General features: G+C 53.9%; 1 protein-coding gene across 1 annotated transcript; it reads right to left on the reverse strand.

Annotated features, from left to right (window-relative positions):
• Positions 1–2169: 2169 nt before the first annotated feature.
• LOC142003333 (twist-related protein 2-like) lies at positions 2170–2655 on the reverse strand. Its single transcript, XM_074980208.1, has one exon. It carries the CDS (start codon positions 2653–2655, stop codon positions 2170–2172), a length of 486 nt encoding a protein of 161 aa, XP_074836309.1.
• Positions 2656–16397: the final 13742 nt, after the last annotated feature.

Consider the following 16397-nt stretch of genomic DNA (forward strand, 5'->3'; position numbering starts at 1 on the left):
CCCAAAACCGACCTGTTCCCTTTCACCTAACATTTCAGTTCACGCTGTGTCCAAATCTGCTGTCTGTCCCCTGGCGAAGAATAATCGCCTGACAGAGGTTGTGGGGTTCATACACAAGGAACCAGGCACAGATTCCAGATGCAGATCTGATACTTTCATGTTTGTTTAATAAAACCAGCCCACAACTTCGTATTTAAATTGAAGCCAGCGAAGGGCCTGATCCTGCCCACATTCACCTTTATAGGTCTGATTTTGAACTAACTACTCTACTGACTTTGGTGGCTTTATTCCTGGTTTAAAGTATCCCCCAAACATGTATTTGAGTAAGGGGATGTGCAGGAATCAGGCTCTGATAAAAGACTTAATACCTAGAAAAAAAGTCAAAGGTCTTTTCTATGTCAAGGAACTTTGGCTGCATCTCTGGGTGGCATGGGGTGGGGTGGCGGGTCAGGTGTGTGCACAGAAATAACACAAGTAAAGGTTCCTTGCAAGCTTAGCTGGAGCATAGACAAGCGTGTACCACAGGATCGCAACTGACACAAGCCAGAGTAGCCAGTTGCTGCTTAATTAGGTGCTCCCTCCCCTATCGGTCAGCATGCAAAGAAAGCCAGACACTTTGATCCCAGAGTGAGGACCACAGCCTGGGAATCAGGACCTGGGCCGATCCCAGGGGATGGAGCAGGAAGGTGGCTTTATGGTACACAGCAGCATGTGGAGCTCCAGTGAGCTGAATGCATATCCCTGTGGGGGCTTTGGAAAAGGGGGCGGTCATTTCTGTGGATAGTGAGGAAGTTCCTGTCAATTAATGTTACCCTACAGCTGGGAAGGGCTTTGGGGCTTCAGCTAATTATTAGAGACCAGGGTGAAGACTACAGTGGGGGCAGGTTACCTCACATCTGCTAGTGCAGGAGCCCTATACCTTCCTCAGCCACATCTGGTGCTGGGTCCTGGCAGCCTCAGGACACTGGGCTCGGTGGACTTGGGGTTGAGCCAGTCTGGCAGTTCTCATAGCTCTGGACTCTGTCTGCTAGTGGTGAGTGCTGCTGCCCTTCCCAGGTGATTGCAGAGGGAGCTTTCCCCGACGAAGGAGGCCAGGAGTTGGCTTTAGTGATTATAACTACTTCCTAGTTGTCTTGGCTGTCCAGGCATGGGAAGGGGTTGGGGCTGGGTCTGATGGATGCTGCGCTTTCACCCTTCCTGGCCCTGGCCTCCCCATGTCCCTCTGCTCATTTCCCAGCAGCAGCTCCTGGCTGCCAGGCTGGCGGGTCAGAAGTAAATAAATTGCTGACAGGTCTGTCCTCTCCTCTCCTTGAGGGGAGCAGAGCCCATGGCAGAGCCTGAAGCCTGGAGAGTGCTTGGATGGCATTTGCGCAAGGCTGGAATTAACAGAAGAGCCCGCCTCCGTGCACCGCTTGCAGAAGTGTGTGTGCGAGACGCATCCTGCCGGGCCTACATTATTTCTGGCCTAACGCAGTAAGGCAGAGCTGCCATGGCAGGAGAGGAGGTCACTGCTCTCTGGCCTTGTGAACAGTGCTCCAGGAGAGTAATGGGGCAGCCTCTGCAAGTGTTGGTCTCTGTGCAATTGCACTGACTTCAGTGGAGGCACGCCTGATTTACACCAGTGCAATGAGAGCAGAATCAGGCTCTGCATCTCGCAAGAATGCTGCATTGGAGTGACTGGCGCACTAGCTGGGCCTGAGTCTCTTGTCTGACCTGGGTGTCACTCCACTGATTTCACCGGAGCGGCTCCTGGTTCAACCCACACACTTTGGCTACAATTAGAGAATCAATCAATTGTTACATCTTTGTTTTAAACCTTTCGTCAACTGGCCTTTAGGAACAAGCCCTCCATTGTCTCTGGTAAATTAACGCCGTTGCTCCAGGGCCCTGCTGCTCTGATCCCCGCGAGGTCTCGTTAACATGAGCGGCAGGAAAGCTATCTCGTTAGCTCAGGGATCAGCTACCGCGCCGGAACACCGGGCTTGTCGCACATCTGGGATTTGTTCAAAAATGCCTCACTTGGCAGTGGGGGAGGGGAGATGCCCTTTATTTTCCCTGGAGAAGCTACAAATCCAGGAGGCAGGAGGGAGTGATGCAAAGGCAATGCCCTCAGTGGAGCTGGGCAGCAGGGAGCTGGCTACACATACCTGTTGGCTGGATCCTGCAGGCTCAGTGAGATGCTGACATGGACCAAGCCCCTTCCATCCTCCAGACAGAGAAGGCGTAGCTCAGCCTCTCGTGGGCCAGGTAGTTGCAGCTGGTGATCTTGTGGTCCAGCTCGTCACTCTGCAGCACCTGGTACAAGAAGTCTATGTAGCGGGCGGCCAGCTTGAGCGTCTGGATCTTGCTGAGCTTATCAGAGGGCAGTGTGGGGATGATCTTCCGCAGCTCGGCAAAGGCATCGTTGAGCGACTGGGTGCGCTGCCGCTCCCGCACGTTGGCGATCACCCGCTGCGTGTGCACGTCCTCGAAGGACTGGGGCACGGGGCTGCGCTTGCTGCGCTTGCCCTGTGGAGAAGGGGAGCCGCAGTCCTCCAGGGGCTTGCCCAGCTGGCTGCGCTTGCGGAGGCATTTCTTATGGAGCCGCTCGCCCTCCTCCTCACTTGTGACCAAACTGCCTTCAGGGGAGTCTGGGCACATGCTCTCCTCTTTCATCTTCTCAGCTCTGGTCCCCTTCAGGCCAGGAGCCTATCCCACCTGGCAGGCACCGGGACCTTGGACCTCACAGGCTGAGCGGCCTGCAAAGGACACAGTACATCTGGAGAGGCAGCCTGGAAAACAGACAAAGCCAGTCAGGGAATGCAGCCCTGACGTGTCCACTGGCCAGACTTCTCAGACTTCCTCCAGGCTCGGAGCCTCCCCAACCTTCAAGTAGCTGGGTGCTGTTTGGGGTTTTTTGTTGGCGGGGGGTGGGGCTAAGGAGAGGAGGGACATTTGAATAACTTTGTGGATGCCCTTTGCTGATAGGGCAGGAAGGGCTGGGGGTGGGTCTAAGCGCAGACCAATACAGCAGCGCAAGGTAATGAAAACATCAGTGGAGCTTATGGGTTCCAGATTTTCTTCCTCCCTTCCCCCACAACACACCCCAAGCCCTTAGGCACAGATGCTCCTGCCTGCTGCCCGGATGTCAGCGGAAGTTTCTTCTGCTAACCTGAGCAACAGAAACTGTAGGGAAGATATTTTTCTACACCCCACCCCACCCCCAACCAGTTAAAGCCAGTCACAAACCTTTACTTCTAAGTCTGTTACCCGAGTTTCAATCAAGGCCTTTTGTCAGTGTCAGGGTCAGCTGGGAATGTGGGAAGGTGTTTGCTGTGAGATGGTGTGTTTTGGACAGAGTAAGACAGTACATTCGCTGGATCCAAGTAAAGATGCAGTAGCTCAGACCATTTTTTTCTTAGGAAGCAGCATGATTCTGAGCTACCTGCATGAAGCCGGGGTTGCACTGTAGGTACGTCCTTGTCTATCTATCTGTCCCCAGATACCCGCCTCTCTGTCTGTCAATAAGGGCCTCATAACCACAGTAGGCACGCAGACAAAGATGAGCCTGGTCCTGAAAGAAATGTTAACAAAACAGTTGACAAAAACTAACAAAACAAACCATTAAAATCACGTGAAACTAACCAGAGGTGTGTTTCACATTACCATTCAGTCACTGGCTTACGGATGCTTCTTGGACCTCATTCTTCATCTCTATAACATCTAGACCCATAGAACCATAGATCTGGAAGTTACCTCAAGAGATCATCAGGTCCAGTCCCCTGCACTCATGGCAGGACTTAGCACCATCTACACATCCCTGACAGGTGTTTGTCTAATGTGCTGTTAAAAATCGCCAGTGATGGCAACCTTCCCAGGCAATTTATTCCAGTGTTGCACCACGTTGACAGGAAGTTTTCCCTAACGTCCAACCTAAAGCTCCCTTGATGCAGTTTTGCTTCTTGTCCTATTATCTAAGGAGAATAACACTTGGGGTCTTACATGCCTATGTCACTTACATGCCTATATCACTTTACCAATGGAGCACAGGCTCCTAAGTGATTTGGGTACTTTTAAAAAAATTACTTTAAAGTCAAAAAAGAAAAACTGGCCCATCTTGACAATTAAATTGGTGTGAAAAAACAAAAAGAGAGGCCGTAGGAAGGAAACTGTCTATTATTTCAGAAGTAGTGTATGATTGTGCTCATCTATTACAGTGATGGGGGTCATATAAGTAACTAGGCAGAGACAGGATCTGGGCCGTGACGTTCCATACATACGAAAGGGCAGAAACAACGAAAAGTCCTGTGGCATCTGACGGAGCAGGTCTTTGCTCACGAAAGCTTATGCTCCAAAAATTCTGTTTGTCTCTAAGGTGCCACAGGACCTCTTGTTGTTTTTGCAGATACAGACTAACATGGCTACCCCTCTGGTACTTGTCACCAAAGCGGCAGAGTTAACAGCCATGTTTCCTGATTCATAAGTGCAAAGCTGTGCCGATATTGTGCCTGGTGTTAATATACCCTTCAAATAGGTTACTGCAGGGAATAAATATATTGCACAAGGCTGGGCCTGGGACTGCTCCCAGGAGCGTCTCACTCATAAATTCTGCCTGAACCACTCTAGCTAGCTATCCCCATCCAGACACCTCTGTCTTTTGTATGAGTGTCAGACCACCTCCTGGGTTAATTAGGGTGGCCAGGTGAGGTCCCTTGTGAATTTAATGGAGACTCCAGGCCAGACCTTCAGCTAATGGGAACAGATGGAGCTGCACTGACTTCAGTGAAAAGGGACCAATTACACCAGCTGAGGATTTGGCCCTCTGACGCTTCTTTTTTCAGTTCATACGTCAGGGAAGGACTTTTTCCCCTGACCCTGAAGGTGCTAGGGTTCCTCTATAGCTTCTGGTGGGGCTTGGCAGTGCCATTCTGAAAGTCTAACATGGTCACTGACTTCGTTGGGTTTATGACAGGTAGATGTGAACCGGTACACCTGAACACACACAACGTGCATCCAAACCACTGGTAAAATGCCCTCCTTCCCACAGCCCAGGAGGAGGCTCAAAGATGAGGGTTCTAGCCTCTCATAGTGACTTCGGGGTGAGGGTTCTGGGTTCTAGCCTCTCACAAGTACGTTTCAGATTCAGGAAAAGTCCAGCTCAGTCAGTTGGGAGATGATGCATGTGCTCCATGCCTAATTGCACAAATATAAGGGAAAGCAGAGAGAAGCAATTTCTAATGGCTCCCTCCCCTGCCACCCTCTGGCCCATGTCAGGAGGGCAAGTTGCTCGTGCCACACAGGCAAGAAGCAGTTGTATTTTCACATGATATATTCTCAGGCCCTAAGAAGTTGCGATGCACAGAGTGTAAACATGGGCTGGTCCTTTCCTGCCTCATCACAGACTTGTGTCACAGACACCTATCTTCCACAAGCAGAGCTGGCCTAGCTTCCCTGCAGAGGCACGCAAAGGCTCCGGGATCACTAGCGCACCAGGATGAATCCAGCCCCCAACCCATGGCGGAGCAGGGGCATGTTGTTTCAGAAGCAGTGAACCCCAAGACAGCCCCACCCTGAGGCCCTGGTCCTGCAAAGATTTACTTATATCCCTGACTTTCATGCACTGTCTTCAGTGGTTCATGAGCCCACTGACTTCAACTGGCTAAGGAGACAAGATAGGCACCGGGGGGAGGGGGCAACAGGATTAACAGCCCCAGGCTGGGCAGGGATGTAACAGGATTCAGTGCCTTGTCCCACGTCATTCAGGAGAACAGAATGCCAGCAGACCCAGGCGCTGAAGCTGCTCTCCTGAGACACATCACACAGAGTCTCAGCCTCAGGCAAATGCTGCTCAGACTCCTTCGCAGCCCTTGGATGGACTAATCTCTAGTGCTTCAGTAGCATCTCAAGCAAACATACACCCACCCACATACGCAGTCTGTGCAACTTACTCAGACACGCACATTGCTCCACTGTTCTCATACTCATCATGCCTAGCCATGCACTACTGCTAGTGAACACTGTCTGTGCGCAACACACTCACAGCCACAAACACAACTTTTGTCCCCCTCTTCTGACGTCATATTTGACTTTTCATTCCCTTCTACCAACTTCACGCTGGGAAGCCCACTTTCAATTGCACAGCAGGACTGCTGGTGTGGACATGCAGCCCACATCTTGTGAACTTATCACTGGATCCACTGACGGCAATGGACAGACTGCCCCTCAATTCAACAGACTTTGTAGCAGGCCCAAATTGCTCATATGGCCAAACTAAAAGGGCACAAAGCCCTGAGCAGGAAGGAGAAAGCTTAAATAATGGCAAATTCTTATTACAAAGAAAAATCAGGAAGAACTCAGGAATTAAACAATGGCCTGATCTCTTCTTAAGGCCCAGTACACTTTGTAATCACCTTCAGTCTTATTTTGATTAGAGCTGGTGACTTTTGACCACAGCTTTGATTTTATCTAAGTTTATTTGGCCTGCAGTGGGACTCTCCTACCAGTGTTAGGTGCACCCCATCTATCTGTCACTCGCTCTTCCCCACCCTCACCAGGATGGGTCAGGTGGCTGGAGTGTGGTTGAGGATGCAGGCTCTTGGCTGGGGCTGAGTGGTCTGGAGTATGGGAGGGCACTAGACTGAGCCTGGGAAAGGGGGTTTTGCTGTAGCAGAGGGTTCAGGGGTAGGGGAGAGGGTTGGATGCAGGAGAGAGTGAGGGCTTGTACAGGAAAGGGTTTGGGGTGTGGAAGTTGGTCAGGATGCAGGTTCTGGACTATTGGTACTTACCTCAGACAGTAGAACTATGGGCCTAGGGCAGGTTCCTTGTCTCTCCTGGCCTTGCTTAGCTCCTGGAAGCAGCCAGAACTTCCTTCCCTGCAGCCCCTGGGCTAGGGACCAGATAGCTCCACACACTGCCCCTACATCCAGGCACCACCCCTGCAGGTCCCAGTGCCCACAGCTTCCAGTCAGTGACAGCTGCAGAGCCTTCGTACAAGATGGGGGCAGCATGTGGAGAGCCCTGATCCATCTGCCTAAGATGTGCTGGGTGTGGTACAGAGCCAGAGCAGCCAGGAAATCTGGCCTAGCAATGTTGTACCAGCCTGTTAGCCACTCACCTTCGGGTTTGGCTTTAAGAGCCTCTGGAAGAGCGAGCCCAAATTCCTGGAGGCGCCTGGTAGAAATGGGAGGGTTGGGAATGATCAGCCTTGGTCTGGCCCCTGCACAGCACCCAGTGAACTTTGGCCCAAGGTAAGGTATGGACTAGAAACTGAAGCACTATGCTGAACAAAAGCTGTGTCACCAGAGCAGACCTGTGACCTGCAGGGGGCCATTCTCTTCCTGTTGGTGATGTCTTTACTCTCCATGAGGGACAGCAACCTTTCCGAGGTGCAGTGCCAACCTTTTGAGAGGTGTAGGTTGGATATTAGGAAAAACTACCTGATCAGGAGCGTGGTGAAGCACTGGAATGTGTTACCTAGAGAGGTGGTGGACTCTCCATCCCTAGAGGTTTTTAAGTCCTGGCTTGACACAGTCATAGCTGGGACTATTTAGATGGAGCTGATCCTGCTTTGGGCAGGGTGCTGGACTAGATGACCTGAGGTCCTTTCCAGCCCTAGAATTCTATGATTCTATGTATGCTCCGAGTGCTGGTGACACTTTTTAAAGTCACTAAGGGTGTGTCTACACGGGAGCCCACCATCAAAAGAGCAAAATTGAAATTCAGAGATCGATATACTGTCTTTCGAAGGAACACGACCACACGGCAAAGGCAGATCGCAGTTCTGACCCACTCTTTCGAAGACCCCGTCCAGTTATTACAAAAGAGCGTCCACACGTGTACGAGTGCTCTTTCGAAAGAAGGGAGGCGGAGATGCCGCGGATGGGGTCGCATGGCCACCAAGCCCTTCCGGGGCCCGCAGCCAGCCGCTGCATTAAAGGGCCCCCCTTCACCCCCCCCAGCCCTGCACTAGCTGAGGCCTGCCGAGCTGCCAGAAGCAACACAGGACCCCAGCGCAGCAGCACCATGGCCGACGACACCCTGCTCCTCGCACTGGATGCAGACATCGTGGGCACTTTTGCCCACGTTGTCTGCACAGTTGCCACAGCCACCTCCCTCCTCCTTGGGAGACAGAACAGCCCCTCTGAGGACACGGAGCACGCCCAGCCTGCCCCCTGCCCCCTTGCACCCCAGCGCCTGTGGAGCCACCCCAGCAGCACGGACTGGTGGGAGCGACTGGTTCTGGGGCAATGGGATGACGTCACCTGGCTCCAGAACTTTCGCATGAGCCGGGACACCTTCCAGCAACTGTGTCACTGGCTGGCACCTGCACTGAGGCATCAGTACGCCGCCATGCGGCCTGCGCTTCCCCTGGAGAAGTGAGTCGCCATTGCAGTGTGGAAACTGGCCACCCTGGACTCCTACTGCTCAGTGGGTCACCAGTTGGGGGGGGGCAAGGCCACTGTCGGATCAGTGCTCATGGAGGTAAGCCAGGCCCGGGGCACACTCCCACCATGGGAAGGGGGAAGGGGGCCCATGGACACAGGGACCCCTCGGGGGTTGCCGGCCAAGGAGGGCTGGGAGGGGGGTTGCTGGCTGGGGGGGGGGCAGGAGAGGGTCGCCAGCTGGGAACACCCTGCCACACCCTCACGAGAGTGCACGGCCACCCTCCCTGCAGGTTGTCCGTGCCCTGAACACCATTCTTCTGCACTGGGTCATCTGCGTCGGGGATCTGGACTCCATCATCGAGGGTTTCTCTTCGTTGGGGTTCCCAAACTGCTTTGGTGCCTTGGATGGGATGCACGTCCCCATCCGCGCCCCACCACACAGTGCCGGCCACTATATCAACTGGAAGGGCTACCACTCGGTAGTCCTCCAGGCCCTGGTGGACCACAAAGGCCGGTTCAAGGACACCTATGTGGGCTGGTTGGGGCGACCCACAATGCCAGGGTCTTCCGCAATTCTGGCCTGTGCCGGCGTATGGAGGCCAGCACCTTCATCCCCCAGCAGGAAATGCCAGTTGGGGACACCACCATGCTGCTATGCATAGTTGCAGATGCGGCATACCCCCTACTGCCGTGGCTAATGCGGCCCTATACTGGCCACCTCGACCCCAGCAGGGAGGCCTTCAACGCCCACCTCAACCAGGCCTGGCACATGGTCGAGAGGACCTTTGGGCGCCTCAAGGGGTGGTGCCTTCTTGTCCACCTTGAGGTGGGGATACGCAATGTCCCACAAGTGGTGGGCACCAGCTGTGTCCTCCACAACGTTGTGGAGGCCAAGGGGGATGCCTACATCCAGGGGTGGGCAGCTGAGGCCCCCATGGGGTTCGAGCAGCCAGCTGCTGTCGCCAGCTGCTAGGTGAACCGCGATGGTGTCCGGATCTGGGAGGCCCTTCGTGCAAGTCTCGCCCCGGGGCTGCACTGAGCACCTCGATGCCCACACCTCCCTCCCTCCCCATACATCCACCCCCACAACCACATGCACCACCACCACCACCACCATGCTATGCCTCCCGCCCCATGGGACCACGGGACATGGGTAGTGGTGCACAACATAAACCTTTATCAACAATAAACTGTAAAAATCTGGTGTAAAAGTTCAACAACTACGTACAATGTGTGGGGAGGTATAGGGCGGGGGCTAGAACTGGGAGAGGGGGCAGGGGGCCTGAACTCGGAAGGAGGTGGGGAGGGGGCTAGAACTGGGAGAGGGGGCCTGAACTTGGAAGGGGGTGGGGAGGGGGCTAGATTTGGGAGGGTCACTCAGGCAAGGGTGTTGTGGGCTGAGAGCCTCGCCAGCCCTGAGATCCCCTGCCCCCCGGGAGCGGGTGCCATGGCGGGGACGGGACAGGACGGGACGGGGAGCACCGGAAGGTATGGGCATGGTGGGACGGCGGGGGGGGGCATTTGTGTGAGGTGGGGTGGAGGACTCTGTGGGGGGGTGTGGGGGGTGGGCAGGGGACTCTGGGTGGGACCTTTCTGGGGGGGACCCTGCGGGGGGCTCAGGGGATTGGGCAGCGGGGGGGGCAGGGGGTGTGGAGGGCCAGGAGCTGGGCCACATTGCCCACATGCTCCTGTAAAGTCCCATGAATGGCGTCCAGGCGGGACATGAGCCTGGCCCAGGCCTCCCTCTGCCATGCCAGGTCGGACTCCTCCAGCCGGAGCCGGTGCTCCATAAGCTCTGCCTGGCAGAGGTTGGTGGGATCATCCACCAGGCGACGCTGTGACCTCTGGCTGCACACCCAGCATAACACTGCTGCTGAGGGTGCCTGGCCTCTGTCCGATGCCTCTGGGGGGCTCTTGGGGACCACTGACACCGATGGACTGCGTGGGCCCTCACTTGTTGCACCTGCAAGGGGTGATCGATAGCGTGTCAGTCTCCAAGCAGGACCTTGTCCCCATTCCCCCCAGGACCCTGTTGCCCTGGGGCCCCGCCTCCCCTGACCCTCCCAGGGCCTGGCCATACTGGACATGGCACCCCTGTGGTGTCAAGTGCACACAGGCTTCCCCCCTGGATGGAACCATCCCCGGGTGTGGGCTGGCCCGCGGGTGTCCCACTGGGCAACTGGTGCCTGGAACTGTCCATGGGTCCAGGTGCTGGGTGGCGCTGGCAGGTGCAGAGGGCATGTTCTGGGCTGTGGCCGGCTGGGGTGTGTGGCCCTGGGCCTCTAGGCCTGTGCCCAGGCCACTGTCAGGGGTGCTACCCCCTGCCCTGCCAGCAGGTGTGCTGGCCCCGCTGTGCACTTACTGGGGGGGAACCTCGAGGCTCTCTGGGGATGCCTGGCTCCCTGTAGCCCGGCTGGACGACCGCGAGGGGATGTCAATAACAAGGTCTCCCTCCTCTCTGGACCAGTCCCAGGTGGTGTCTGCCCCCTGGCTCGGGCTGGTTGGTCCTGGCTCCTGCAGCTCCACTGGCTCGGGCTGGTCTGCCGAGCTGTCCAGGACCGCTTTTGGTGGGGAGCTGTCCTGGGGCCCCAGGATGCTATGGAGCTCCCTATAGTAGGGGCAGGTGGAGGGGCTTGCTCCTGAGTGCCCGGCCTCGTCCTGGACCCGGGCATAGCCCTGCCAGAGCTCTTTAACTTTGTTCTGGACTTGCTCCGGGGTCTGCTCTGGGTGGCGTTGGCTGGTCAGTCCCTGGGCAAGATGGGTGAAAGCAGCAGCGTTCCTCTGCTTCACCCCCATCTCCTGGAGGACCTCCTCTTCCCTCCAGAGGCCCAGGAGGTCTCTCAGTTCACGGTCTGTCCAGGAGGGGGCCCTTTTCTTCTTTTTTGGGGACAGACCCCTGGGAGCCCTGTGGGGGCTTTGAGGGGGGACCCTGGGGCTCGGGGGACTGTCGGGCGCTGGCCATGTGCCTGTCGCTGTGGTCGGGTGCGGCTGAGGGGGCGTGCTGCCTGGAGCTCGTGCTTTCGTAGTTTGCCCTCTCAGCCTCCTGCCATGGGGTTTCTGGGTCCGCGTGGCTTTAAGAGCGGCTGGACGTGCGGGTCATAGAGCTCTGCTTGGTGGGGCAGGGTGTCTCCGTGCTCAGACTGGGCACCGTTGTGGAGGACTCCTCTTTCGAAAGAGCAGGCCGTGGCGCGTCTACACGTGCCTTCTTTCGATGGGTGGCACTTTTCCCACGTGGGGTTGGGGTCCAGCTTTTGATGTCTGGGCTGCATTCCTTCGATTTCACATTGAAAGAGTGCATGGTATGTGTAGACGCTCACTTCACTCTTTCGAAAGAGGGCCGGTCTTTTCGAAATACCGTGCACGTGTAGACACACCCTAATAGTCCTACCTACAACAGCTTCATTAATAAATAAATTAAGATGCAACGCTTTACCATTTAGATGGCGGTTGGAAGCATTAGTTTGGTCTCTTGTTACTCCGCAGGCGGCCTGGCTTTGAGCAAGCTCCTGGCTGCGTGGGGGAGGAGGGGCAGTGCTGTGGCTTGTGTGCCACTCGTGATGATTGGCAACGTTAGGGTACCTCTTTATTTATCATGCTCAAAGTCTGAAGGGAGCTTCAGCCAGGTCCATCCCAGTAATGGCTGATGCATCTGCTTTCTGCTCAGGCTGACGGCTGCTGTGGCACTGCCAGCTCACCAGCACTGATCTCTGTCTTGTCTCAGAGCTTGAGCAGGGCTGCCTGGGGAAGGGATGTGCAGAATTATGGCGACTGAGCTAAGACCATAGGTTCTTCCCTTTGCAACATTTGCACCTGTATAGAATCACAGAAGATTAATCAGAGGATCTTTCAGTCTTGAAGGGCCTGCCTTGGTCAGTGACAGAACTAAGTGATTAGTCTCATGGCCTCCAGGGATACCAGAGAGTGTCCCAGGACTTCTGTGGAGGAAGAGGAAGTAGCTGCCCACAAAGCTTTTGCAGCAAGAAACTTATTCAACTGTGGATGGTTGAGAATAACAAATGTCCAAATATGGAATAAAATGGTTACTCATCTCTAGTACCTGTTGTTCTTTGAGATTTGTTTTTCACATCCATTAGGTATGAGTGTGCCATGTGCATAAATATGGGAAACTTTTCCCCTAGCAGCATCCATCATATCAGCTAGGATCCCTGGAGTGGTGTTGGTATAGCTGACCCTGCTGACCCAACCATCCCACGGTTCAATCTGGCCGGCTACTCCTACAGACGGGAAGAAAGGGCAGGTATTGGAATGGAAGAACACAGCTCAAAGAACAATTATGGGAGATGTGTAAAGAGTTTTTCTTCTTCCAGTGCTTGTTCATGTTGATTCCAGTTAGGTGACTCCCAAGCTACTCCCTGGGAGGTTGAGTCGGAGTCAGAGCACTAGAGATTGCAGCACTGCCCTACCTACCGCAGTATCATTTTGTATCTGCTAGTCAGTGGCACAATACGATGTAAACGTATGAATGAAGGACAAGGGAGCTGCCCTGCATGTGTCGTGAAGTGGGACTTGGGCAAGGAAAGTCATGGAAGAGGCTTGAGCCCTTGTGGAATGGCCTGTGATCGCCAGCGCTGGCATTGGGGCTAAGTCATAGCATTTACAGATACAGTCCATAATCCACTGAAAAACAAACAAACAAACAAACAAACCAGGGAGGCCATTCATGCAGTCAGCAACAGCCACAAACAGCTGGTGTGACTTCCTGAAGGGTTTAGGATGGTCCATATAAGCTGCGTCTACACGTGCACGCTACTTCGAAGTAGCGGCAGTAACTTCGAAATAGCGCCCGTCACGTCTACACGTGTTGGGCGCTATTTCGAAGTTGAAATCGACGTTAGGCGGCGAGACGTCGAAGTCGCTAACCCCATGAGGGGATGGGAATAGCGCCCTACTTCGACGTTCAACATCGAAGTAGGGACGTGTAGACGATCCGCGTCCCGCAACATCGAAATAGCGGGGTCCTCCATGGCGGCCATCAGCTGGGGGGTTGAGAGATACTCTCTCTCCAGCCCTTGCGGGGCTCTGTGGTCACCGTGGGCAGCAGCCCTTAGCCCAGGGCTTCTGGCTGCTGCTGCTGCAGCTGGGGGTCCGTGCTGCATATACAGGGTCTGCAACTAGTTGTTGGCTCTGTGTATCTTGCACTGTTTAATGAAAGTGTGTCTGGGAGGGGCCCTTTAAGGGAGCGACTTGCTGTTGAGTCCGCCCCGTGACCCTGTCTGCAGCTGTGCCTGGCTCCCTTATTTCGATGTGTGCTACTTTGCCGTGTAGACGTTCCCTCGCTGTGCCTATTTCGATGTTGGGCTGAGCAACGTCGAAGTTGAACATCGACGTTGCCAGCCCTGGAGGACGTGTAGACGTTATTCATCGAAATAGCCTATTTCGATGTCGCAACATCGAAATAAGCTATTTCGAAGTTGGGTGCACGTGTAGACGTAGCCATAGAAGGCTAGAGCCCTACAGATGTCCAGAGAATGCAGCTGTCATTCCCATGCATGCGGCTTAGGGGGCGGGAATATCTTTACCCATATGGAAATGAGAGACCTTGTATGAGGCCTGAGCTGTACCTTACCCTTTTGAAACACAGTATGGGGGCCTTGGATGTGAGAGCTCTTAGCTTCAATACCCATCTAGCAAAAGCAATTGCCACTGGAAAGGCCACCTTCCACAAGAGGTATAGGAGAAAGCAAGTATCGGAGGGGTAGCCGTGTTAGTCTGGATTTGTAACAGCAACGAAGGGTCCTGTGGCACCTTATAGACTAACAGAAAAGTTCTGAGCATGAGCTTTCGTGAGCACAGACTCACTTCATCAGATGCTGGTCTTGGAAATCTGCAGGGCCAGGTATAAATAAGCCAGAGCAAGGGTGGGGATAACAAGGTTAGCTCAGTCAGCGAGGGTGAGGCTTACTACCAGCAGGTGGTTGGGAGAGGTGGCCTTGCCTGGGAGTACACCCTTTCTAAACATTAGAGGAAGTGCACAACCAAAGCATTTAGAAAAACTGATTGGGCCCCTTCCTCAGGGTGGAATAGAGAACTGGCTGGCTAGGTGGACCCTGACAGATGACAGAACTAACACCCAGTGTTCCCTGTAAGCTGAGTGCTTGGGCAGGCACCCAGGAGAAATTCAGGTGCCACCCAGCTAATTAGCAGAATGCCCACAGCCGCCCACAGTGGGCAGCCTGTGTTTCTGTTGGGGGTGCACATACACACATGCCTTGCAGCTCAATGGTGTTCAGCCACAGAGGTTCCAGGCCATGTAAGGTGCATGGACCAAAGGTTCAGGTGCAAGAAGCACCTGTGGTCCTGGATGATCAGGTCTGGGCAGAGGGAAGCCAGCAGGATTACCATGACATTGTCCATGTGGATCTTTAGAAGGATCTCATGAATCATTGGCATCAGGGAAAACAAGTACGTTAACTGATTCTTCCAGGGCAGCAAGAATACATCCACCAGGCACTAATTACAGAAGATGAGTAAACAGTTTTTCTTCTTCCAGTGCTTGTTCATGTTGATTCCAGTTAGGTGACTCCCAAGCCACTCCCCAGGAGGCTGAGTCAGAGTCAGCGCTCCAGAGATTGCAGGACTGCCCTACCTACAGCAGTGTCATTTTGTACCTACTAGTCAGTGGCACAATGCGATATAAAGGTATGAATCAAGGACCAGGTAGCTGCCTTGCATATGTCCTGAAAGGGACTTGTGCTAGGAAAGCTACGGAAGAGGCTTGAGACCTCTGGACAGCCAGCTAGTTCTGTCTTCCAACCTGTATTCTAACTGAGCTGTGGTTGCAGAATGAGCAAAAGAAGAGACAGTTCTTATTATCCTCCATTGTGAAGAGATCTATTTGGAGAAACCCACAGTGGTGGAAGATGGAACAGAGGACATCACACCTCACTGACCACTCGTGGCTGAAGAATGACGTGCTGAGACGATCTGCCCCCACATTCCAGACTCCTGGAGATAAAAACCTCCAGGTGAATCAAGGGCTATGCAAAAGTTTCGGTAAAGGAGAGCTTCCTGATGAAGTGGTGATGTTTGAGCCCTGCCCTGCTTGTGCATATAGTATATGTGGTGGTATTGGCTCTCAGACCTTTCACACTGTGACTCAGACAGTGGTGTGAAAGGTCTGCAAGGCCAAATGACCCATTCTCAGCTCTTTGACATTGATGTGGAGAAGCATCTAGTTATCTGGCCACCTGCTCTGAGCCTGCAGGGCCCCCAGATGTGCTCCTCACCCTCGATTGGACATGTCTGTGACTAGCATCAGTGCAGGCTGGGGAGCATGGAAGGGATCACCAAGTTAGAACAACAAGAACCTGCTGTAGTACCATCAGGTCTAAGTCTAGATTGTCTTGACTCAGACAATAAACTGATGAGAGCCCTGCATGGCACGGTCTTAGCCTCAGGCTGGCATGCATGACTACATACATGCATACCACCATGTGACGGAGGAGCCTCAGGCAGCTCCTTAACATGGTGTTGGGGTAATACCAAAGAGAACGAATGAGTTGTGATATGGCCTGGAACCTTGAGTCCAACAAGAATGCTCTCAACTGCTGCTGAGCCCAGGACTGCTCCTGCCAGCTCTATCCTTTCAGTGGGGATGAGCAGAGACTGTCCAAGTTGAGCAGAATCCCTAACCTTTGGAATGTGTTCTTGACAAGATGAATGCCGTCTGCTTCCTGGAGTGGCCTCTCAGCAGCCAGTTGTCCAGGCAAGGATACACATACACCCATCTTGTGGAGAGAAAGGCTGCTTCCAACACCAAGCATTTCATGAACACGCGAGGGGGCTGTGGAGAGAGCAAAGAGGAACATCACAAACTGGTAGTGAACCCAACTTACCACAAACTGGAGGAAGTATCTGTGCCACATTAGAATGGAGAGATGAAGGTAGGCATCTTTCATATAGAGGAGTGCATACCAATCCCCCAGCTCCAGGGACGGGGTCACAGGATTTAGCAAAAGCATACCAAATCTCAACTTTACCAGAAACCTGCTGAGACTGCAGAGGTCTAAAATG

The sequence above is a fragment of the Carettochelys insculpta genome, chromosome 29 (genome assembly GCF_033958435.1).
Source record: "Carettochelys insculpta isolate YL-2023 chromosome 29, ASM3395843v1, whole genome shotgun sequence".
Taxonomy (NCBI): Eukaryota; Metazoa; Chordata; order Testudines; family Carettochelyidae; genus Carettochelys; species Carettochelys insculpta.